Source organism: Oncorhynchus gorbuscha, linkage group LG08 (assembly GCF_021184085.1).
Source record: "Oncorhynchus gorbuscha isolate QuinsamMale2020 ecotype Even-year linkage group LG08, OgorEven_v1.0, whole genome shotgun sequence".
Taxonomy (NCBI): Eukaryota; Metazoa; Chordata; class Actinopteri; order Salmoniformes; family Salmonidae; genus Oncorhynchus; species Oncorhynchus gorbuscha.
In genome coordinates, this window is record NC_060180.1 from 454,597 (window position 1) to 480,275 (window position 25,679).

The 25,679-nt window shown below is 46.2% G+C and overlaps 1 protein-coding gene and 1 pseudogene across 1 annotated transcript; both read right to left on the reverse strand.

Annotated features, from left to right (window-relative positions):
* Positions 1-3,933: 3,933 nt before the first annotated feature.
* On the reverse strand, positions 3,934-13,804 carry LOC124041074 (E3 ubiquitin-protein ligase TRIM39). The gene is made up of 7 exons (XM_046358235.1): positions 13,032-13,804; positions 10,868-10,963; positions 7,986-8,219; positions 7,863-7,885; positions 6,782-6,900; positions 5,930-6,190; positions 3,934-4,683 (listed from the first exon to the last, which is right to left on the reverse strand). Exons 1-7 carry the CDS (start codon positions 13,443-13,445, stop codon positions 4,409-4,411), a joined length of 1,422 nt encoding a protein of 473 aa, XP_046214191.1. The 5' UTR covers positions 13,446-13,804; the 3' UTR covers positions 3,934-4,408.
* Positions 13,805-23,861: 10,057 nt separating this feature from the next.
* LOC124042219 overlaps positions 23,862-25,679 on the reverse strand; it is a 38,034-nt pseudogene continuing 36,216 nt past the window's right edge.

Here is a 25,679-nt window from a genome sequence, read left to right on the forward strand (position 1 = left end):
ATGCGCACACACACCAGACAGACAGAAACAGGTGTCATGTCATCCCAGGATTATAATGTGTTGTGTAACAGCTGGGGTATGGTTCATATGATCTGAAAATTTACGCTCCATCACTCTGCTCTGAAGGTTTAACTCCATCACTCTGCTCTGAAGGTTTAAATGCTCCATCACTCTGCTGTGAAGGTTTACACTCCATCACTCTGCTCTGAAAGGTTACACACCCTCCATCACTCTGCTCTGCTCTGAAAGGTTACACACCCTCCCTCACCCTGCTCTGAAAGGTTATACACCCTCCCTCACCCTGCTCTGCTCTGAAAGGTTACACACCCTCCCTCACTCTGCTCTGAAAGGTTACACACCCTCCCTCACCCTGCTCTGCTCTGAAGGTTTACACACTCTGCTCCGCTCCATCACTCTGCTCTGAAGGTTTACTCCATGAAAGGTTTACGCTCCATCACTCTGCTCTGAAGGTTTACGCTCCATCACTCTGCTCTGAAGGTTTACGCTCCATCACTCTGCTCTGAAGGTTTACGCTCCATCACTCTGCTGTGAAAGGTTACGCTCCATCACTCTGCTGTGAAAGGTTACCTCCATCACTCTGCTCTGAAAGGTTACACACCCTCCCTCACTCTGCTCTGAAAGGTTACACACCCTCCCTCACCCTGCTCTGCTCTGAAAGGTTACACACCCTCCCTCACCTGCTCTGCTCTGAAAGGTTACACACCCTCCATCACTCTGCTCTGCTCTGAAAGGTTACACACCCTCCCTCACTCCTGCTCTGAAAGGTTACACACCCTCCCTCACTCTGCTCTGAAAGGTTACACACCCTCCCTCACTCTGCTCTGAAAGGTTACACACCCTCCTTCACTCTGCTCTGAAAGGTTACACACCCTCCCTCACCTGCTCTGCTCTGAAAGGTTACACACCCTCCCTCACCCTGCTCTGCTCTGAAAGGTTACACACCCTCCCTCACTCTGCTCTGAAAGGTTACACACCCTCCCTCACTCTGCACTGAAAGGTTACACACCCTCCCTCACTCTGCTCTGAAAGGTTACACACCCTCCCTCACTCTGCTCTGAAAGGTTACACACCCTCCCTCACTCTGCTCTGAAAGGTTACACACCCTCCCTCACTCTGCTCTGAAAGGTTACACACCCTCCCTCACTCTGCTCTGAAAGGTTACACACCCTCCCTCACTCTGCTCTGCTCTGAAAGGTTACACACCCTCCCTCACTCTGCTCTGCTCTGAAAGGTTACACACCCTCCCTCACTCTGCTCTGAAAGGTTACACACCCTCCCTCACCCTCTGCTCTGAAAGGTTACACACCCTCCCTCACCCTGCTCTGAAAGGTTACACACCCTCCCTCACCCTCTGCTCTGAAAGGTTACACACCCTCCCTCACTCTGCTCTGAAAGGTTACACACCCTCCCTCACTCTGCTCTGAAAGGTTACACACCCTCCCTCACTCTGCTCTGCTCTGAAAGGTTACACACCCTCCCTCACCCTGCTCTGAAAGGTTACACACCCTCCCTCACTCTGCTCTGAAAGGTTACACACCCTCCCTCACTCTGCTCTGAAAGGTTACACACCCTCCCTCACTCTGCTCTGAAAGGTTACACACCCTCCCTCACTCTGCTCTGAAAGGTTACACACCCTCCCTCACTCTGCTCTGAAAGGTTACACACCCTCCCTCACTCTGCTCTGAAAGGTTACACACCCTCCCTCACTCTGCTCTGAAAGGTTACACACCCTCCCTCACTCTGCTCTGAAAGGTTACACACCCTCCCTCACTCTGCTCTGAAAGGTTACACACCCTCCCTCACTCTGCTCTGAAAGGTTACACACCCTCCCTCACTCTGCTCTGAAAGGTTACACACCCTCCCTCACTCTGCTCTGAAAGGTTACACACCTCCCTCACTGCTGCTCTGAAAGGTTACACACCCTCCCTCACCCTGCTCTGAAAGGTTACACACCCTCCCTCCCTCACTCTGCTCTGAAAGGTTACACACCTCCCTCCCTCACTCTGCTCTGAAAGGTTACACACCCTCCCTCACCCTGCTCTGAAAGGTTACACACCCTCCCTCACTCTGCTCTGAAAGGTTACACCCCTCCCTCACTCTGCTCTGAAAGGTTACCCTCCCTCCCTCACTCTGCTCTGAAAGGTTACACACCCTCCCTCCCTCACTCTGCTCTGAAAGGTTACACACCCTCCCTCCCCACTGCTCTGAAAGGTTACACACCCTCCCTCACTCTGCTCTGAAAGGTTACACACCCTCCCTCACTCTGCTCTGAAAGGTTACACACCCTCCCTCACCCTGCTCTGAAAGGTTACACACCCTCCCTCACTCTGCTCTGAAAGGTTACACACCCTCCCTCCCCACTCTGCTCTGAAAGGTTACACACCCTCCCTCACTCTGCTCTGAAAGGTTACACACCCTCCATCACTCTGCTCTGAAAACCACTGACACGAAACCACAACAGATCCAATTGCTTTATGTCTTTATGTTCGTTCATATGGACAAGCTGGTTTTAAAACAGTTGTATGTTTCATGTTAACATTGCTACAGTACTTTAGGCCTGCCTAACTACAATCATTTGTTTGTGCAAAGATTCTCCTGAAAGCATGGGATAGGAAAACAAGCAAAACCTTTTACGCAAACAATACAGTGTATATCAAATGTTACAAAAGCATTTTATACTGTACCCTGTCACAGAAAACATATAATGCATCACATTGCTACTGTTAAATTAAATTAGTGCAAATCGCATGGAGGTCATACAAGCCCTCCATTCATACCCTCTAATGTAAAGACTAAAGGTATTTTATAGCATGTTTACGTTGCTGCACAAGTCAATAATGATATATTTAAATTAGAACACAGAGAGAGAGTCAGTAATGATCTATTTAGATTAGAACACAGAGAGAGTCAATAATGATCTATTTAAATTAGAACACAGAGAGAGAGAGTCAGTAATTATCCATTTAGATTAGAATACAGAGAGAGTCAATAATTATCTATTTAAATTAGAACACAGAGAGAGAGTCAGTAATTATCCATTTAGATTAGAATACAGAGGGAGAGTCAGTAATTATCTATTTAGATTAGAATACAGAGAGAGAGAGTCAGTAATGATCTAGTTAGATTAGAACCCAGAGAGAGTCAGTAATTATCTATTTAGATTAGAATACAGAGAGAGAGAGTCAGTAATGATCTAGTTAGATTAGAACCCAGAGAGAGTCAGTAATTATCTATTTAGATTAGAATACAGAGAGAGAGAGTCAGTAATGATCTAGTTAGATTAGAACATTACATTTACATTTACATTTAAGTCATTTAGATTAGAATACGCTCTTATCCAGAATGATCTTTTAAATTGGACACAGAGAGAGAGTCAGTAATGATCTATTTAGATTAGAATACAGAGAGAGAGCGAGTCAGTAATGATCTATTTAGATTAGAATACAGAGAGAAAGAGTCAGTAATGATCTATTTAGATTAGAATACAGAGAGAGAGAGTCAGTAATGATCTATTTAGATTAGAACACAGAGAGAGAGAGTCAGTAATTATCTATTTAAATTAGAACACAGGGAGAGTCAGTAATTATCTATTTAGATTAGAACACAGGGAGAGTCAGTAATTATCTATTTAGATTAGAACACAGAGAGAGTCAATAATTATCTATTTAGATTAGAACACAGAGAGTCAGTAATTATCTATTTAGATTAGAACACAGAGAGAGAGAGAGAGTCAGTAATTATCTAGTTAGATTAGAACACAGAGAGAGAGTCAGTAATTATCTATTTAGATTAGAACACAGAGAGAGTCAGTAATTATCTATTTAAATTAGAACACAGAGAGAGTCAGTAATTATCTATTTAAATTAGAACACAGAGAGAGTCAGTAATTATTTATTTAGGTTGGAACCAGAGAGTCAGTAATTATTTATTTAGGTTGGAACCCAGAGAGTCAGTAATTATTTATTTAGGTTGGAACCCAGAGAGTCAGTAATTATTTATTTAGGTTGGAACCCAGAGAGTCAGTAATTATTTATTTAGGTTGGAACCCAGAGAGTCAGTAATTATTTATTTAGGTTGGAACCCAGAGAGCCAGTAATTATTTATTTAGATTAGAACCCAGAGAGAGTCAGTAATGATCTATTTAGATTAGAACCCAGAGAGAGTCAGTAATTATCTATTTAGATTAGAACCCAGAGAGTCAGTAATTATTTATTTAGGTTGGAACCCAGAGAGACAGAAAGCAGTCACGTAGCTGCATAAAAATGCCTTTGCTGCAGTAAAGGTGCATCCACTTTAAAGCCAATGTTTTTACCTGTTCTGCAGCAACAGCTTTTTAATGTCCCTGAACTATAGATTTACCAAATCAGCTCTTAATGAATGAACCAAGCTACTCCGCTGTAACTGACACCTTCCCGGCTGAGATCCTCAGAGGATGTCTCTTGCAGGTGTTGGAGAAGTAAGGGAACACTCTATGGGTGAACTTGTGTTGGAACTTGTAGATGAGCGTGTTGTCTGAGGCGTCAGAGAAGATCACCCTGCCTCTGTCCCAGTCCAGCTGCACTCTGACCTCCTGGGGCCTTCTTTTCAGGACCAGGGGGGTGGCGGTGGCCGTGCGGGCGCGGTATTCACCTCCATAGTAGCAGATGGTCCACAGGCCCCTCTCTAGAATAGAATGCAATATAATAGAATGGAATAGAATAGAATGGAATAGAATAGAATGCAATAAAATAGAATGGAATAGAATGGAATGCAATAAAATAGAATGGAATGCAATAAAATAGAATGGAATAGAATAGAATGGAATGCAATAAAATAGAATGGAATAGAATAGAATGCAATAAAATAGAATGGAATAGAATGGAATGCAATAAAATAGAATGGAATAGAATAGAATGCAATAAAATAGAATGGAATAGAATAGAATGGAATATAATAGAATGGAATAGAATAGAATGGAATATAATAGAATGGAATAGAATAGAATGGAATATAATAGAATGGAATAGAATAGAATGGAATAGAATGCAATATAATAGAATGGAATGCAATAAAATAGAATGGAATATAATAGAATGGAATATAATAGAATGGAATAGAATAGAATGTAATAAAATAGAATGGAATAGAATGGAATGCAATAAAATAGAATGGAATAGAATGGAATGCAATAAAATAGAATGGAATAGAATAGAATGCAATAAAATAGAATGGAATAGAATGGAATGCAATAAAATAGAATGGAATAGAATAGAATGCAATAAAATAGAATGGAATAGAATAGAATGGAATATAATAGAATGGAATAGAATAGAATGTAATAGAATGCAATATAATAGAATGGAATGCAATAAAATAGAATGGAATAGAATAGAATGGAATATAATAGAATGGAATAGAATAGAATGTAATAGAATGCAATATAATAGAATGGAATGAAATAGAATGGAATAGAATAGAATGCAATAAAATAGAATGGAATAGAATAGAATGGAATATAATAGAATGGAATAGAATAGAATGTAATAGAATGCAATATAATAGAATGGAATGCAATAAAATAGAATGGAATAGAATAGAATGGAATATAATAGAATGGAATAGAGTAGAATGGAATAGAATAGAATAGAATAGAATAGATTATACATATTTTATTTATTTAACCTTTATTTAACTATGCAAGTTAGTTAAGAACAAATTCTTATTTACAATGACGGCCTACTTCAGCCAAACCAATAGATACTTTATTGTCCATTTGAGAAAAGGTTTCTTTTTGCAGAACTTAACCGCCACACGTACACACATTCACAACGATTGGCACAGGGTCAGCCACAGAGCAGCGCCTCTAGTTAGAGAGTTGTTTTTGTGTTGTTGAAGTTATGTGCCTTGCTCAATGGCACAATGGCAGTACCTGGGCTCGGGGTGAACCACTCCTTCCTCGAGACCGTCTCCCGTGCCACGCCCACAGCCCACTCGCTGTTCACGCCCACCTCCACGTCCCAGGTGTGTCGTCCGGAGTTGAAGCCCTCGGAACCCAGGACACTCTCATAGTAACAGAACCTCTCTGGGTTGTCAGGGAGTCGCTCCTCCTCCTCTGTGTACCGCAGGCTGGTCAGATCATCAGACAGAGACAGGCAGACATTAGCCGTGTTGGGGTCCAAAGTCACAGGAGCTGGGAGGGAGGGAGGGAGGGAGGGAGGGAGAGAGGGAGGGAGGGAGGGAGAGGGAGAGAGAGAGAGGGAGGGAGGGAGGGAGGGAGAGAGAGGGAGAGAGGAGGGAGAGGGAGAGGGAGAGGGAGAGGGAGAGGGAGGGAGAGAGGGAGAGGGAGAGGGAGGGAGGGAGGGAGAGGGAGGGAGAGGGAGAGGGAGAGGGAGAGGGAGAGGGAGAGGGAGAGGAGAGAGGGAGGGAGAGGGAGAGGAGAGGGAGAGGGAGAGGGAGAGGGAGAGGAGAGAGGGAGAGGGAGAGGGAGAGGGAGGGAGAGGAGGGAGAGAGGGAGAGAGGGAGAGAGGGAGAGAGAGGAGAGAGGGAGAGAGGGAGGGAGGGAGAGAGGGAGAGAGGGAGGGAGGGAGAGAGGGAGAGAGGGGGAGAGAGGGAGAGAGGGAGAGAGGAGAGAGGGAGAGAGGGAGAGAGGGAGAGAGGGAGAGAGGGAGAGAGGGAGAGAGGGAGAGAGGGAGAGAGAGAGAACATTGAGTTATCATTCCTACGGTACTCAAAACACATTATCTGCACATGTATTGTGGTTTTATGGTCTCCCTCTACTCACTGTACGTAATGAAGTCCTGCATCCTCTCCCAGACTCTGTAGTTGAGACAGCCCAGGTGTTTGGCTACGTCCAGCAGAGCTCCTGTCACCTCATCTGGCTCCTGTACTGTCACCTGAGTCCTGTAGGAGGAAGGTTCATGTGTCAACAGGTTTACAAAATGTATAATCGCTTGTGACAGACAGACAGAGGTAGCCCATGCGAAATTTGGTTATAGGTGAGATTTGGTTGTAGCTGAGATTAGGTTCAAAATTAGATTTGGTTTTCGGTGAGATTAGGTTGTAGGTGAGATTAGGTTGTAGGTGAGATTAGGTTGTAGGTGAGATTAGGTTATAGGTGAGATTAGGTTGTAGGTGAGATTAGGTTATAGATGAGATTAGGTTATAGATGAGATTAGGTTATAGGTGAGATTAGGTTATAGGTGAGATTAGGTTATAGGTGAGATTAGGTTATAGGTGCTGAGATTAGGTTATAGGTGCTGAGATTAGGTTATAGGTGCTGAGATTAGGTTATAGGTGCTAAGATTAGGTTATAGGTGCTGAGATTAGGTTATAGGTGCTGAGATTAGGTTATAGGTGAGATTAGGTTAGAGGTGAGATTAGGTTAGAGGTGAGATGAGGTTATAGGTGAGATGAGGTTATAGGTGAGATGAGGTTATAGGTGAGATGAGGTTATAGGTGCCGAGATTAGGTTAGAGGTGAGATGAGGTTAGAGGTGAGATGAGGTTAGAGGTGAGATGAGGTTAGAGGTGAGATGAGGTTAGAGGTGAGATGAGGTTAGAGGTGAGATGAGGTTAGAGGTGAGATTAGGTTATAGGTGAGATTAGGTTATAGGTGAGATTAGGTTAGAGGTGAGATTAGGTTAGAGGTGAGATGAGGTTAGAGGTGAGATGAGGTTATAGGTGAGATGAGGTTATAGGTGAGATGAGGTTAGAGGTGAGATTAGGTTAGAGGTGAGATTAGGTTAGAGGTGAGATTAGGTTAGAGGTGAGATTAGGTTAGAGGTGAGATTAGGTTAGAGGTTATAGGTGCTGAGATTACAAGATGCACAACTATGAAGGAAAAGAATGGAGCAACACACCCACCTGTCAGAGGTCCTCTTGAAGTTCTAATGGAAAATATGACGTCTTACTTGAAAGGCAAACGATAATATCCTTATATTACAACCTCTTTTCATACCGTGATCTCGTTCTCTGATGAGTCCGTACCTTGAGGAAGGTTATGTCATCACCAGTGTCCATGGCCTCCACCGTCACCTCAATGGCCTCAGATAGAGAGTTGATCTGGTCTGTTGTTCTGTCTATCCTGTCCCTCATCCCCTGGGTCTTCTCCTGCTCCTCTTCCTTCAGAGCAGAGATCACAGCATCTTCCTCGTCTCGGAGGAACTGGTGCAGCTTCTCAAACTGCTGCTGGACCAGGCGCTCGGTCTGCTGTGCCTGGCTCTGCAGGGGTAAACGGGGATAGGGGACGACGGGGAAAGGAAGGAATGAAAGGAGGAGATGTAGGAGATGGAGGGAATATCAGAATCCCAATGACCTCATCTCTATCAATACTTTAGCAGTTTATCAAGTGGAATTAGGAGGTCAGGAAATTATGTCAATGATAATGTACTTCGACTGGATCTACTGTCTGATATATAGTATGATAATGTATTCCACTGGATCTACTGTCTGAGATCAATGATAATGTACTTTGACTGGATCTACTTGCTGATATCAATGATAATGTACTTCGAATGGATCTACTGTCTGATATCAATGATAATGTACTTCGACTGGATCTACTTGCTGATATCAATGATAATGTACTTCGATGGATCTACTTGCTGATATATAGTATGATAATGTACTTCGACTGGATCTCCTGTCTGATGTACTTCTACTGTATGATATTGATACTGTACTTTGACTGCATCTACTGTTTCAACATCAATCCCAGTTATTGTGCTGTTACCATTTCACAGTCCTGATGGGCGTATATTTGATCAATGGTACGACACAGAACGAGTCACATTCAAACCCAGAAATGATCCATCGTTCTGTCTATGGATGGATCTGATGCCTTTTGACCCCTCCTAACCTTGATGTGTTCAGCTGACCCCTCCTAACCTTGATGTATTCAGCCTGACCCCTCCTAACCTTGATGTGTTCAGCCTGACCCCTCCTAACCTTGATGTGTTCAGCCTTTTGACCCCTCCTAACCTTGATGTGTTCAGCTGACCCCTCCTAATTGATGTGTTCAGCCCTTCTGACCCCTCCTAACCTTGATGTGTTCAGCCTGACCCCTCCTAACCTTGATGTGTTCAGCTGACCCCTCCTAATTGATGTGTTCAGCCCTTCTGACCCCTCTTAACCTTGATGTGTTCAGCCTGACCCCTCCTAATCTTGATGTGTTCAGCCCTTCTGACCCCTCCTAACCTTGATGTGTTCAGCCTGACCCCTCCTAACCTTGATGTGTTCAGCTGACCCCTCCTAACCTTGATGTGTTCAGCCTGACCCCTCCTAATCTTGATGTGTTCAGCCCTTCTGACCCCTCCTAACCTTGATGTGTTCAGCCTGACCCCTCCTAATCTTGATGTGTTCAGCCCTTCTGACCCCTCCTAACCTTGATGTGTTCAGCCTGACCTCTCCTAACCTTGATGTGTTCAGCCCTTCTGACCCCTCCTAACCTTGATGTGTTCAGCTGACCCCTTCTAACCTTGGTGTTCAGCTGATCCCTCCTAACCTTGATGTGTTCAGCCCTTCTGACCCCTCCTAACCTTGATGTGTTCAGCTGACCCCTTCTAACCTTGTGTTCAGCTGATCCTCCTAACCTTGATGTGTTCAGCCTGACCCCTCCTAACCTTGATGTGTTCAGCCTGACCCCTCCTAACCTTGATGTGTTCAGCCTGTCCTAATCTTGATGTGTTCAGCTGACCCCTAACCTTAATGTGTTCAGCCCTTCTGACCCCTCCTAACCTTAATGTGTTCAGCCCTTCTGATCCTAACCTTGATGTGTTCAGCCTGACCCCTCCTAACCTTGATGTATTCAGCCTGACCCCTCCTAACCTTGATGTGTTCAGCCCTTCTGACCCCTCCTAACCTTGATGTGTTCAGCCTGACCCCTCCTAACCTTGATGTGTTCAGCCTGACCCCTCCTAACCTTGATGTGTTCAGCCCTTCTGACCCCTCCTAACCTTGATGTGTTCAGCCCTTCTGACCCCTCCTAACCTTGATGTGTTCAGCCCTTCTGACCCCTCCTAACCTTGATGTGTTCATCTTCTGATCCTAACCTTGATGTGTTCAGCCCTTCTGACCCCTCCTAACCTTGATGTGTTCAGCCCTTCAAACCTTGATGTGTTCAGCCCTTCTGACCCCTCCTAACCTTGATGTGTTCAGCCCTTCTGACCCCTCCTAACCTTGATGTGTTCAGCCCTTCTGACCCCTCCTAACCTTGATGTGTTCAGCCCTTCTGACCCCTCCTAACCTTGATGTGTTCAGCCCATCTGACCCCTCCTAACCTTGATGTGTTCAGCCCTTCTGACCCCTCCTAACCTTGATGTGTTCAGCCCTTCTGACCCCTCCTAACCTTGATGTGTTCAGCCCTTCTGACCCCTCCTAACCTTGATGTGTTCAGTTGACCCCTCCTAACCTTGATGTGTTCAGCTGACTCCTCCTAACCTTGATGTGTTCAGCCCTTCTGACCCCTCCTAACCTTGATGTGTTCAGCCCTTCTGACCCCTCCTAACCTTGATGTGTTCAGCCTGACCCCTCCTAACCTTGATGTGTTCAGCCCTTCTGACCCCTCCTAACCTTGATGTGTTCAGCCCTTCTGACCCCTCCTAACCTTGATGTGTTCAGCCCATCTGACCCCTCCTAACCTTGATGTGTTCAGCCTGACCCCTCCTAACCTTGATGTGTTCAGCCCTTCTGACCCCTCCTAACCTTGATGTGTTCAGCCCTTCTGACCCCTCCTAACCTTGATGTGTTCAGCCCTTCTGACCCCTCCTAACCTTGATGTGTTCAGCCCTTCTGACCCCTCCTAACCTTGATGTGTTCAGCCTTTTGACCCCTCCTAACCTTGATGTGTTCAGCCTTTGACCCCTCCTAACCTTGATGTGTTCAGCTGACTCCTCACAGGTCTGCTTGACAGTGTTCAGAGCCTCCAGCTTCTCTTGTAGAGGTCTCAGGGCAGACGTCAGCTCCCTCTGGGGTCAGAGGTCAGTGGTTAGAGAGAGGTCAGGGGTGAGTCAACATACACATGTGTGTGACAGTAATCAACCAAAGAGTATCTCCATCTCACTTGGTTAGGGTTTCAAACAACCATGTCAGATCAGTTGTACTGTAGGGGAGAGTGGGATTTGTTGAGCTAAAGGGGTTTGTTGAGCTAAAGGGATTTGTTGAGCCAAAGGGGTAAGTTGAGCCAAAGGGGTAAGTTGAGCCAAAGGGGTAAGTTGAGCCAAAGGGGTAAGTTGAGCCAAAGGGGTAAGTTGAGCCAAAGGGGTAAGTTGAGCCAAAGGGGTAAGTTGAGCCAAAGGGGTAAGTTGAGCCAAAGGGGTAAGTTGAGCCAAAGGGGTCAGTTGAGCCAAAGGGGTCAGTTGAGCCAAAGGGGTCAGTTGAGCCAAAGGGGTCAGTTGAGCCAAAGGGGTCAGTTGAGCCAAAGGGGTCAGTTGAGCCAAAGGGGTCAGTTGAGCCAAAGGGGTCAGTTGAGCCAAAGGGGTCAGTTGAGCCAAAGGGGTCAGTTGAGCCAACCTTGTTTCTAAGAAATCATACAAAAATGTATAATTTTACAAAATATTTAGGAAGAGGTCATAATTTCATGGCGTCTGTGAAGGAAGAAACCACGTGGAAAAAGTGATAAGAAAGAGTTCCAAATAAACGTGGTTTAAAGATGTTTGTATCTGAACCAAAGGTCATATCAAGATTGTTTTATACATCAGTTGGGGTCTCAGCTTCAATATGAGGTCCTAAACCTGGCATGAAAGTGCACCCTTGTAGCTGTGTGGACTAATATAGTCCAAATGTTTTCCTTGTGGTAAATTGAGCCAATGGTTGAGCCAATGGTTGAGCCAATGGTTGAGCCAATGGTTGAGCCAATGGTTGAGCCAATGGTTGAGCCAATGGTTGAGCCAATGGTTGAGCCAATGGTTGAGCCAATGGTTGAGCCAATGGTTGAGCCAATGGTTGAGCCAATGGTTGAGCCAATGGTTGAGCCAATGGTTGAGCCAATGGTTGAGCCAATGGTTGAGCCAATGGTTGAGCCAATGGTTGAGCCAATGGTTGAGCCAATGGTTGAGCCAATGGTTGAGCCAATGGTTGAGCCAATGGTTGAGCCAATGGTTGAGCCAATGGTTGAGCCAATGGTTGAGCCAATGGTTGAGCCAATGGTTGAGCCAATGGTTGAGCCAATGGTTGAGCCAATGGTTGAGCCAATGGTTGAGCCAATGGTTGAGCCAATGGTTGAGCCAATGGTTGAGCCAATGGTTGAGCCAATGGTTGAGCCAATGGTTGAGCCAATGGTTGAGCCAATGGTTGAGCCAATGGGTTGAGCCAATGGGTTGAGCCAATGGGTTGAGCCAATGGGTTGAGCCAATGACAATTTGAGCAAATTGAAGTGTTTTCTTCCCAGGCATAATCCAAGGCATTATCTCTGGCATTATCTCTGGGATATGAGGTAACAACAGGGCCTGGCCCATGTTAAAAGTGTTTTAAAAAGTTTCTCAGGTGTTAAGCCTGAGTTCAAAGATGCTTAAAATGCTGTTTTTTTTTTAAAAGTGATTGTGATTTGGGAAATAAAAATTGACATGTTTTTTAACAAGGTAGTGGTAAAATTTTATTCAGTTCAGAAATTTGTAGGCGGCCTATCTTACCCTGTCCCGGGCTCAACTTTCCCCTAAGGTGTGCCAAGAGACAACTTTTTTTTTTGGACAAGCTATATTTTGAAAACTGTAATGTTTACATGAATTCTGATTATATTCATGGAGCCGTGTTGGTTGGGAGTGTCGGGATGGTGTGCGGCTGGACTGGGTGTCCCCCGAGGAGCAGCTGTAGTTATGTCACAGTTGGCCACTGAACTATAGCTCTGCGTTTTTCGTCTCTGAGTTTCTGTCTCTGAGTTTCTGTCTCTGAGTTTCTGTCTCTGAGTATCTGTCTCTGAGTATCTGTCTCTGAGTATCTGTCTCTGAGTATCTGTCTCTGAGTATCTGTCTCTGAGTATCTGTCTCTCAGTATCTGTCTCTGAGTATCTGTGTAGGTAGTCAGTCACAACATTCTCACCTTGCAGTCGTGCACAGCCTCCTCCGTGGGACAACACTCGTGGTCGTCGTGCTCCTCGCTCTGACACGCCACACACACCATCTCCTTGTCCTCCACACAATACAACGTCAGCCTCTCCCCGTGCAGAGGACACAGCTCCCTGTCCCCGTCCTCTACCCCTCCATCCCTGGCCCGCCGCGGCTGCCCTTGGAACAGGGAGTCCAGCAGTCTCTTCAGGACGCAGTCCAGCAGGTCTCTGCCATAGCAGATGGTACAGCCCCCCTGGCCCAGCTCGCCCTCACACAGCCCCAGGCAGGCATCACACAGACTGTGGCCACACGGCAGGACCAGGGGCCCTGCTCCCTGACAGCCCGGGCACACAGCCTCTTCCCTGGGGAGAGAGGGCTCATCACCCCTTTGCTGCTCAGACGCCATGGTAACAGATTGATCTCTCCTTGATCACTGGATCTTTGACAGGTGCCTCTTGCTACAGTATTATGGTCTGTTGCTCTGCTACTCTCTGCAGCCGCTTGCTTAATATTTCATGCGTAGCAGTGATTACACAATCACTGGTGCTGTTGGGCCACAACAGGAAACCCCCCTGGTGGCTATTTATAGTCAGGTGTTGCTGTTTTTAGACAGACGGACGGACAGCTCTCAATGGCTCGTCTCAGAAACACGACCCTTAAACGGAAGCTTCAAAATGTTTCAGCTCCGGGTTCATCCTTTTCCAGCACCACCCCAACATCAACATCTGGGTAAACGGTCTGTTTCTATGTGTTCTAGTAAACCAGATAGAGGAAGATTCATCCTGAAAGTTTTCAGACTTTTTATCACGTTTTGTTATGTTTTAGTTTTATTCCAAAATGGATTAAATAACAAAATGTCTTCATAAAATCTACACACAATACCCCCATAATGACAAAGTGAAAACAGGTTTTATAGAAATGTATTAAAAACATAAATACCTTTTATTCATATAAGTATTCAGACCCTTTGCTATGGGAATCGAATTTGAGCTCAAGCGCATCCTGTTTCCATTGAACATCCTTGAGATGTTTCTACAACTTGATTGGAGTGCACCTGCAGTAAATGCAATTGATTGGACATGATTTGGAAAGGTACACACCTGTCTATATAAGGTCCTAGAGTTGACAGTGCATGTCAGAGCAAAAACCAAGCCATGAGGTCGAAGGAATTGTCCTTAGAGCTACAAAACAGGGTTGTGTCAAGGCACAGATCTGGGGAAGGGTACCAAAACATTTATGCAGCATTGAAGGTCCCCAAGAACACAGTGGCCTCCATTATTCTCAAATGGAAGAAGTTTGGAACCACCAAGACTCTTCCTAGAGCTGGCCGCCGAGCCAAACTGAGCAATGGGGGGGAGAAGGGCCTTGGTCAGGGAGGTGACCAAGAACCCAATGGTCACTCTGACAAAGCTCCAGACTTCCTCTGTAGAGATGGGAGAATCTTCCAGAAGGACAACCATCTCTGCAGCCGTCCACCAAAGGCATTTATGGTAGAGTGGCCAGACGGAAGCCACTCCTCCGGAAAAGCACAAGACAGCCCGCTTGGAGTTTGTCAAAAGTCACCAAAAGGACTCTCAGACCATGAGAAACAAGGATCTCTGGCCTGATGAAACCAAGATTGAACTCTTTGGCCTAAATGCCAAGCTTCACATCTGGAGGAAACCTGGCACCATCCCTACGGTGAAGCATGGTGGTGTTAGCATCATGCTGTGGGGATGTTTGCAACAAATGTTTGCAACAAACTGCAACAGATACTCAAACTAGACAGTTTTATCTCTATCTCTTCATTCAAAGACTCAATCATGGACACTCTTACTGATAGTTGTGGCTGCTTTGTGTGATGTATTGTCTCTACCTTCTTGTCCATTGTGCTGTTGTCTGTGCCCAATAATGTTTGTACCATGTTTTGTGCTGCTACCATGTTGTTGTCATGTTGTGCTGCTGACATGTTGTGTTGCTACCATGCTGTGTTGTCATGTGTTGCTGCCACGCTATGTTGTCGTCTGCTCGAACCACTAGGCTACATGCTCTAACCACTAGGCTACCTGCTCTAACCACTAGGCTACCTGGCTCTAACCACTAGGCTACCTGCTCTAACCACTAGGCTAACTGCTCTAACCACTAGGCTACCTGATCTAACCACTAGGCTACCTGCTCTAACCACTAGGCTACCTGCTCGAACCACTAGGCTACCTGCTCGAACCACTAGGCTACCTGCTCTAACCACTAGGCTACCTGCTCTAACCACTAGGCTACCTGCTCTAACCACTAGGCTACCTGCTCGAACCACTAGGCTAGCTGGCTCTAACCACTAGGCTACCTGCTCTAACCACTAGGCTACCTGGCTCTAACCACTAGGCTAACTGCTCTAACCACTAGGCTACCTGGCTGTAACCACTAGGCTAACTGCTCTAACCACTAGGCTACCTGGCTGTAACCACTAGGCTAACTGCTCTAACCACTAGGCTACCTGGCTCTAACCACTAGGCTACCTGCTCTAACCACTAGGCTACCTGGCTCTAACCACTAGGCTACCTGGCTCTAACCACTAGGCTAACTGCTCTAACCACTAGGCTACCTGCTCTAACCACTAGGCTACCTGGCTCTAACCGCTAGGCTACCTGGCTCTAACCACTAGGCTACCTTCTCTAACCACTAGGCTACCTGGCTCTAACCGCTAGGCTACCTGGCTCTAACCACTAGGCTACCTGCTCGAACCACTAGGATACCTGCTCTAACCACTAGGCTACCTGGCTCTAACCACTAGGCTACCTGCTCTAACCACTAGGCTACCTGCTCTAACCACTAGGCTACCTGCTCTAACCACTAGGCTACCTGCTCTAACCACTAGGCTACCTGCTCTAACCACTAGGCTACCTGCTCGAACCACTAGGCTACCTGCTCTAACCACTAGGCTACCTGCTCTAACCACTAGGCTACCTGCTCTAACCACTAGGCTACCTGCCTCCTCTAACCATTAGGCTACCTGGTTATAACCACTAGGCTACCTGCTCTAACCACTAGGCTACCTGCTCTAACCACTAGGCTACCTGCTCTACCTGATCTAACCACTAGGCTACCTGCTCTAACCACTAGTCTACCTTCTCTAACCACTAGGCTACCTGCTCTAACCACTAGGCGACCTGCTCTAACCACTAGGCTACCTGCTCTAACCACTAGGCTACCTGCTCTAACCACTAGGCTACCTGCTCTAACCACTAGGCTACCTGGTTCTAACCACTAGGCTACCTGCTCTAACCACTAGGCTACCTGCTCTAACCACTAGGCTACCTGCTCTAACCACTAGGCTACCTGGTCTAACCACTAGGCTACCTGCTCTAACCACTAGACTACCTGCTCTAACCACTAGGCTACCTGCTCTAACCACTAGGCTACCTGCTCTAACCACTAGGCTACCTGCTCTAACCACTAGACTACCTGCTCTAACCACTAGGCTACCTGCTCTAACCACTAGACTACCTGCTCTAACCACTAGGCTACCTGCTCTAACCACTAGACTACCTGCTCTAACCACTAGGCTACCTGCTCTAACCACTAGGCTACCTGGCTGTAACCACTAGGCTACCTTCTCTAACCACTAGGCTACCTGCTCGAACCACTAGGCTACCTGCTCTAACCACTAGGCTACCTGGCTCTAACCACTAGGCTACTTGCTCTAACCACTAGGCTACCTGCTCTAACCACTAGGCTACCTGGCTCTAACCACTAGGCTACCTGCTCTAACCACTAGGCTACCTTCTCTAACCACTAGGCTACCTGCTCTAACCACTAGGCTACCTGCTCTAACCACTAGGCTACCTGCTCTAACCACTTGGCTACCTGCCGCCCCAGTAACCACCACTGTGTTGATGAGAGTGTTTGGGTTGAGATATGTGCTCTGCAACCCATTTCTACCCAGAGCTCTCCCTGGTAACCACCACTGTGTTGATGAGAGTGTTTGGGTTGAGATATGTGCTCTGCAACCCATTTCTACCCAGAGCTCTCCCTGGTAACCACCACTGTGTTGATGAGAGTGTTTGGGTTGAGATATGTGCTCTGCAACCCATTTCTACCCAGAGCTCTCCCTGGTAACCACCACTGTGTTGATGAGAGTGTTTGGGTTGAGATATGTGCTCTGCAACCCATTTCTACCCAGAGCTCTCCCTGGTAACCACCACTGTGTTGATGAGAGTGTTTGGGTTGAGATATGTGCTCTGCAACCCATTTCTACCCAGAGCTCTCCTGGTAACCACCACTGTGTTGATGAGAGTGTTTGGGTTGAGATATGTGCTCTGCAACCCATTTCTACCCAGAGCTCTCCCTGGTAACCACCACTGTGTTGATGAGAGTGTTTGGGTTGAGATATGTGCTCTGCAACCCATTTCTACCCAGAGCTCTCCCTGGTAACCACCACTGTGTTGATGAGAGTGTTTGGGTTGAGATATGTGCTCTGCAACCCATTTCTACCCAGAGCTCTCCCTGGTAACCACCACTGTGTTGATGAGAGTGTTTGGGTTGAGATATGTGCTCTGCAACCCATTTCTACCCAGAGCTCTCCCTGGTAACCCCAGAGCTCTCTACCCAGAGCTGGTAACCACCACTGTGTTGATGAGAGTGTTTGGGTTGAGATATGTGCTCTGCAACCCATTTCTACCCAGAGCTCTCCCTGGTAACCACCACTGTGTTGATGAGAGTGTTTGGGTTGAGATATGTGCTCTGCAACCCATTTCTACCCAGAGCTCTCCCTGGTAACCACCACTGTGTTGATGAGAGTGTTTGGGTTGAGATATGTGCTCTGCAACCCATTTCTACCCAGAGCTCTCCCTGGTAACCACCACTGTGTTGATGAGAGTGTTTGGGTTGAGATATGTGCTCTGCAACCCATTTCTACCCAGAGCTCTCCCTGGTAACCACCACTGTGTTGATGAGAGTGTTTGGGTTGAGATATGTGCTCTGCAACCCATTTCTACCCAGAGCTCTCCCTGGTAACCACCACTGTGTTGATGAGAGTGTTTGGGTTGAGATATGTGCTCTGCAACCCATTTCTACCCAGAGCTCTCCCTGGTAACCACCACTGTGTTGATGAGAGTGTTTGGGTTGAGATATGTGCTCTGCAACCCATTTCTACCCAGAGCTCTCCCTGGTAACCACCACTGTGTTGATGAGAGTGTTTGGGTTGAGATATGTGCTCTGCAACCCATTTCTACCCAGAGCTCTCCCTGGTAACCACCACTGTGTTGATGAGAGTGTTTGGGTTGAGATATGTGCTCTGCAACCCATTTCTACCCAGAGCTCTCCCTGGTAACCACCACTGTGTTGATGAGAGTGTTTGGGTTGAGATATGTGCTCTGCAACCCATTTCTACCCAGAGCTCTCCCTGGTAACCACCACTGTGTTGATGAGAGTGTTTGGGTTGAGATATGTGCTCTGCAACCCATTTCTACCCAGAGCTCTCCCTGGTAACCACCACTGTGTTGATGAGAGTGTTTGGGTTGAGATATGTGCTCTGCAACCCATTTCTACCCAGAGCTCTCCCTGGTAACCACCACTGTGTTGATGAGAGTGTTTGGGTTGAGATATGTGCTCTGCAACCCATTTCTACCCAGAGCTCTCCCTGGTAACCACCACTGTGTTGATGAGAGTGTTTGGGTTGAGATATGTGCTCTGCAACCCATTTCTACCCAGAGCTCTCCCTGGTAACCACCACTGTGTTGATGAGAGTGTTTGGGTTGAGATATGTGCTCTGCAACCCATTTCTACCCAGAGCTCTCCCTGGTAACCTGCCATTTTGATGAGAGTGTTTGGTTGAGATATGTGCTCTGCAACCCATTTCTACCCAGAGCTCTCCCTGGTAACCACCACTGTGTTGATGAGAGTGTTTGGGTTGAGATATGTGCTCTGCAACCCATTTCTACCCAGAGCTCTCCCTGGTAACCTGCCATTTTGATGAGAGCTGTTTTGAATATGTGCCTGCCATTTCTACCCAGAGCTCTCCCTGGTAACCTGTGTTGATGAGAGTGTTTGGGTTGAGATATGTGCCAACCCATTTCTACCCAGAGCTCTCCTGGTAACCACCACTGGTAACCTGCAAAAAGATTTCTAGAGCTCCCCTGGTAGCTTTCTACCCAGAGCTCTCCCTGGTAACCTGCCATTTCTACCCAGAGCTCTCCCTGGTAACCTGCCATTTCTACCCAGAGCTCTCCCTGGTAACCTGCCATTTCTACCCAGAGCTTTCCCTGGTAACCTGCCATTGACACTGTAATTGTATCATGTAACACTGGCAAATACCTGGTATATTGGACAACTTATTCAGGGGGGGAAATCTCTTATTCAAAAAGAGTAAAACCAGATCAGAGCAGAGGCTTCTGGTCCACATGCTAGCACAGTACTCATCAACGCTAGCACAGTACTCATCAACGCTAGCACAGTACTCATCAACGCTATGTTTATTGAATGTCAAAATAACAATGCACTCACACAGCCAAAAAAAATAGCTTACAAAATTTGACCTACATTCACCGTACATTGAGATGTTTCTACATGTATTTATGTTCACATACAGTCAGTAGGCCGACCTACATTCACCGTACATTGAGATGTTTCTACATGTATTTATGTTCACATACAGTCAGTAGGCCGACCTACATTCACCGTACATTGAGATGTTTCTACATGTATTTATGTTCACATACAGTCAGTAGGCCGACCTACATTCACCGTACATTGAGATGTTTCTCTGTGTATTTATGTTCACATACAGTCAGTAGGCCGACCTACATTCACCGTACATTGAGATGTTTCTCTGTGTATTTATGTTCACATACAGTCAGTAGGCCGACCTACATTCACCGTACATTGAGATGTTTCTCTGTGTATTTATGTTCACATACAGTCAGTAGGCCGACCTACATTCACCGTACATTGAGATGTTTCTACGTGTATTTATGTTCACATACAGTCAGTAGGCCGACCTACATTCACATTCACCGTACATTGAGATGTTTCTCTGTGTATTTATGTTCACATACAGTCAGTAGGCCGACCTACATTCACCGTACATTGAGATGTTTCTCTGTGTATTTATGTTCACATACAGTCAGTAGGCCGACCTACATTCACCGTACATTGAGATGTTTCTACATGTATTTATGTTCACATACAGTCAGTAGGCCGACCTACATTCACCGTACATTGAGATGTTTCTACGTGTATTTATGTTCACATACAGTCAGTAGGCCGACCTACATTCACCGTACATTGAGATGTTTCTACGTGTATTTATGTTCACATACAGTCAGTAGGCCGACCTACATTCACCGTACATTGAGATGTTTCTACATGTATTTATGTTCACATACAGTCAGTAGGCCGACCTACATTCACCGTACATTGAGATGTTTCTCATGTATTTATGTTCACATACAGTCAGTAGGCCGACCTACATTCACCGTGCATTGAGATGTTTCTACATGTATTTATGTTCTTATACATCTGACATACACTGAGCGGACAAAACATTAAGAACACCCTCTTCCTGATAATGAGTTGTACCTCCCCCTTTTGCCCTCAGAACAGCTTCAGATGTTTGTTCATGGACTCTACAAAGTGTCGAACGTGTTCTACAGGGATTCTGACCCATTTCACACTTTAGCAGACGCTCTTATCCAGAGCGACTTGAGTTAAGTACCTTGCTCAAGGGCACATCGACAGATCCCCCCCCCCTAGTCTGTTAGGGGATTCAAACCAGTGACCTTTCAGTTACTGACCCAACGTTCTTAAGTGCTAGGCTACCTACAGTAGCACCCTATACTTCCCCCAGTTGTTCTCAAGTTGGCTGGATGTCCTTTGGGTGGTGGGCCATTGTTGATCCACACGGGAAACTGTCTAGCATGAAAACCCTCACCAGCGTTGCACTTCTTGAGACAAACCGGTGCGCCTGGAACGTTATGGGCGGTAGGTGTTATGGGCGGGACCTAGGGGGGCTGGCCCGCACTACCTACGTCCTTGCCCGTCCACATAAAATATTGAAATATTGAACATTTATTTGTCCAAGACGCGCGCCGACAAAAATACGCATCAATCTCAGATAAAGCATTCGAGCGAGCGAAAAAGCATCCCTCTGTCTCCGTATGTGATGCTGTCTGGACAAAAGGAGTATGACATGTAGTACCTTTTCCTGCCAGATAGAACATGCATGGTCTACACCTAAGGAAACAGAGGGGCGCTGTTTCTCTCGCTAATTTCAGCATAGATGATTTGGCGAAACGAGAGGGCTCACTCTCGCCAAAATAAATCCTGAATATACCCAATGCGTTTCTATGGGCATGATATGCAAGACCTAAGCTTGTAGCCTGCATTCCCGCCTTTGGGACGACTTACTTAGAACGGAGACTTCAACATCTCGTCATTATATATAGTTATCTCTGGTTTCAGCCACTTGCGAATTAGAAAGGAAAGTTAGTGGGAGCACGGTGTTCAGATGCTGGCTTCCCCTAAAGTAAATGATGTTTTTATCAACATTAAACAATTACTCCTGTCTCAATAAAATCATTCTAAATACTTTACCAGGGAGCTAAACTTAGCCACAGAGCATCATAAGCGGCAGGTAGCCTGGGGGATAGAGTGTTGGGCCAGTAACCGAAAAGTTGCTTGATCGAATCCCCGAGCTGACAAGGTAAACATCTGTTGTTCTGCCCCTGAACAAGGCAGTTAACCCACTGTTCCTACAACGTCATTGTAAATAAGATTTTGTTATTAACTAGTTAAATAAAAATAGCTATGGATTGTTTGCCTATTCCTATTGGGGAAACCAGCAATTTGGGCAGCTTGCATGGCAATAGACCTCGCTGATTATTGAGTTGTGTCTGTCAGTGAAAAACATCTCAAATGTGTGAAGATAATGTGTCTCGAGACTCATCTAAAAATGTTGCAACAAGAAGTAGGGGAGGGATGTGTCGCGAAGATCAGGGCGTCTCTCTCCAGAATGCATGCTCTCAGCTCTCCAGAATGCATGCTCTCAGCTCTCCAGAATGCATGCTCTCAGCTCTCCAGAATGCATGCTCTCAGCTCTCCAGAATGCATGCTCTCAGCTCTCCAGAATGCATGCTCTCAGCTCTCCAGAATGCATGCTCTCAGCTCTCCAGAATGCATGCTCTCAGCTCTCCAGAATGCAGAATGCTCTCAGCTCTCCAGAATGCATGCTCTCAGCTCTCCAGAATGCATGCTCTCAGCTCTCCAGAATGCATGCTCTCAGCTCTCCAGAATGCATGCTCTCAGCTCTCCAGAATGCATGCTCTCAGCTCTCCAGAATGCACGCTCTCAGCTCTCCAGAATGCACGCTCTCAGCTCTCCAGAATGCACGCTCTCAGCTCTCCAGAATGCACGCTCTCAGCTCTCCAGAATGCACGCTCTCAGCTCTCCAGAATGCACGCTCTCAGCTCTCCAGAATGCATGCTCTCAGCTCTCCAGAATGCATGCTCTCAGCTCTCCAGAATGCATGCTCTCAGCTCTCCAGAATGCATGCTCTCAGCTCTCCAGAATGCACGCTCTCTGCTCTCCAGAATGCATGCTCTCAGCTCTCCAGAATGCATGCTCTCAGCTCTCCAGAATGCATGCTCTCAGCTCTCCAGAATGCATGCTCTCAGCTCTCCAGAATGCACGCTCTCTGCTCTCCAGAATGCATGCTCTCAGCTCTCCAGAATGCATGCTCTCAGCTCTCCAGAATGCACGCTCTCTGCTCTCCAGAATGCACGCTCTCAGCTCTCCAGAATGTTCCCCCTGCGGTCTCCTGACAATTATTGCACATTCATTGTTGTGAATTGTTTCCTCTTCGATTGTTTGTTTTGTTCAATTCTCCATCATTTATGTAACCAGTAGGCAGAGTAGATGTACCGTTCATCCCGTCATTTGGTTACATTTCTGTTAATGCATGTATTTACAGTCATTTACCGTTCTCCTTCCTGACGTGGAAAAACGTTGTTTGCAGAGTTCACAACCTGATACACTTGTGAGAAACAACAAGTACGGGTTTATTTTATATCCATCTGAGAGAGCAATGAGCATGTATGTGGTTTATCTGTCCTGATGACGTTGAGTCATAGCTCAAGTCAAGAAGGATGGAAAGGGAGGCTGAGTAGAGCGATTCATGAGAACCTGCATTTTCATCAGGATATTTTGCTATTTTTATTTTGTAGTCTTTAGGACTATGTATTCTATTGTTTTTATTTGTAGGCTTTAGGACTATGTTTTCTATTGTTTTCATTTGTAGGCTTTAGGACTATGTATTCTATTGTTTATTTGTAGGCTTTAGGCCTATTTATTTAATTTGTAGGCTTTAGGCCTATTTATTTAATTGTTTATTTGTAGGGCTTTAGGCCTATGTATTTATTGTTTATTTGTAGGCTTTGTATTATTTGACTGTTTATTTGTAGGCTTTAGGCCTATGTATTTGTAGGCTTTAGGCCTATTATTTGTGTTTATTTGTAGGCTTTAGGCCTATGTTATTTAATTGTTTTCATTTGTAGGCTTTAGGCCTGTATTTATTGTTTATTTGTAGGCTTTAGGCCTATTTATTTAATTGTTTATTTGTAGGCTTTAGGCCTATGTATTTGACTGTTTATTTGTAGGCTTTAGGCCTATGTATTTGACTGTTTATTTGTAGGCTTTAGGCCTATGTATTTTACTTTAGTTTAATGGTGTTCCTATTTTTGTACTCAGCGTATGTTTATACAGTAAAATCATAAAATCAGTTTTCTCTATGTCTGATCCATAGAGGAGAGAGGAGTTCAGGGGTTAGTCCTGGGGGCGTCTAGGGTCTCCAGCGTCAGCCACAGCCCCCCTCGGCCCTGAGCACCAGCTGGGGTAGCCTCCTCACCTCCACCCCCAGGGGTCAAACGGAACCTCCTCAAGGTCAGCGCCACCACCACACGCAGCTCCGCCATGGCAAACTTCTGCCCAATACAATTCCTATAGCACAGAATGATCGGTGATGGTTGATATTGTATCATCATAGCCTGGTCTCCGGATCTGTTTGTACTGTCATGCCACGCACAAACGGATCGGGGAACAGGTTCTAAACATTAGGCTATGTTATGCCTGGGCTGTGATGCTAATGTGTATAAAGATAATGTCAATTAGAATCCACACCTAGGTCCTGAAGAGAAAGGTATGAAGGCATGGGATGAACGGTCCTTTGAGTTCTCAGGGTCGAAGCGCATGGGGTTGTAGACCTGGAGAGAAGAAGAGTGAAATGCCATCAGACTAAAGTGACTGTCAGCGGCACTGTGAGAGGATATTAAGGAGCTCGTCAGAGCCCTGAGTGTCGATGGAGTAAACTGTACTGACGTCTGGGTCCGGCCAGATCTCAGGGTTGTGATGGGTCCCATAGATGCTCACCAGACAGATGCTACCTGAAGTGGAAAAAGTACAGTAGAAATTAGTATTAGAAACACAACGGCCGCCCACCTGAGGATCTGTCTTCTTCAGCTATCTATTTCCTGTGTTTACGTTGCCTTTCCCTTTAGTCTATAAGAACGCTAAAGCTTCGTCAGGGATTTAACGCACGTACAGTACCAGTCAAAAGTTTGGACACACCTACTCATTCCGGGGTTTTTCTCTTTGCATATTTGAGCTGTTCTTGCCTTAATATGGACTTGGTCTTTTACCAAATAGGGCAATCTTCTGTATACCACCCCTACCTTGTCACAACACAACTGATTGGCTCAAACGCATTAATGAAAGAAATTCCACAAATTAACTTTTTACAAGGCACACGTGTTAATTTAAATGCATTCCAGGTGACTAGCTCATGAAGCTGGTTGAGAGAATGCCAAGCGTGTGCAAAACTGTCATCAAGGCAAAGGGTGGCAACTTTGAAGAAACTCAAATATAAAATATATTTTGAGCAGGCAGGGTAGACAGAGCAGGCAGGGTAGACAGAGCAGGCAGGGTAGACAGAGCAGGTAGTCTAGACAGAGCAGGTAGGGTAGACAGAGCGGGTAGCCTAGACAGAGCAGGTAGTCTAGACAGAGCAGGTAGGGGAGACTGAGAAGGTAGGGTAAACAGAGCAGGTAGTCTAGACAGAGCAGGTAGGGTAGACAGAGCGGGTAGCCTAGACAGAGCAGGTAGTCTAGACAGAGCAGGTAGGGGAGACTGAGAAGGTAGGGTAGACAGAGCGGGTAGCCTAGACAGAGCAGGTAGTCTAGACAGAGCAGGCAGGGTAACCAGAGCAGGTCGGGTAGAAAGAGCAGGCAGGATAGACAGAGCAGGTAGGGTAGATAGAGCAGGTAGGGTAGAGCCAGCAGGCAGGGTAGACAGAGCGGGCAGGGTAGACAGAGCAGGTAGGGGAGACTGAGAAGGTAGGGTAGACAGAGCAGGTAGTCTAGACAGAGCAGGTAGGGTAGACAGAGCAGGTAGGGTAGACAGAGTGGGTAGCCTAGACAGAGCAGGCAGGGTAGACAGAGCAGGTAGTCTAGACAGAGCAGGCAGGGTAGACAGAGCAGGTAGTCTAGACAGAGCAGGTAGGGTAGACAGAGCGGGTAGCCTAGACAGAGCAGGTAGTCTAGACAGAGCAGGTAGGGGAGACTGAGAAGGTAGGGTAGACAGAGCAGGTAGTCTAGACAGAGCAGGTAGGGTAGACAGA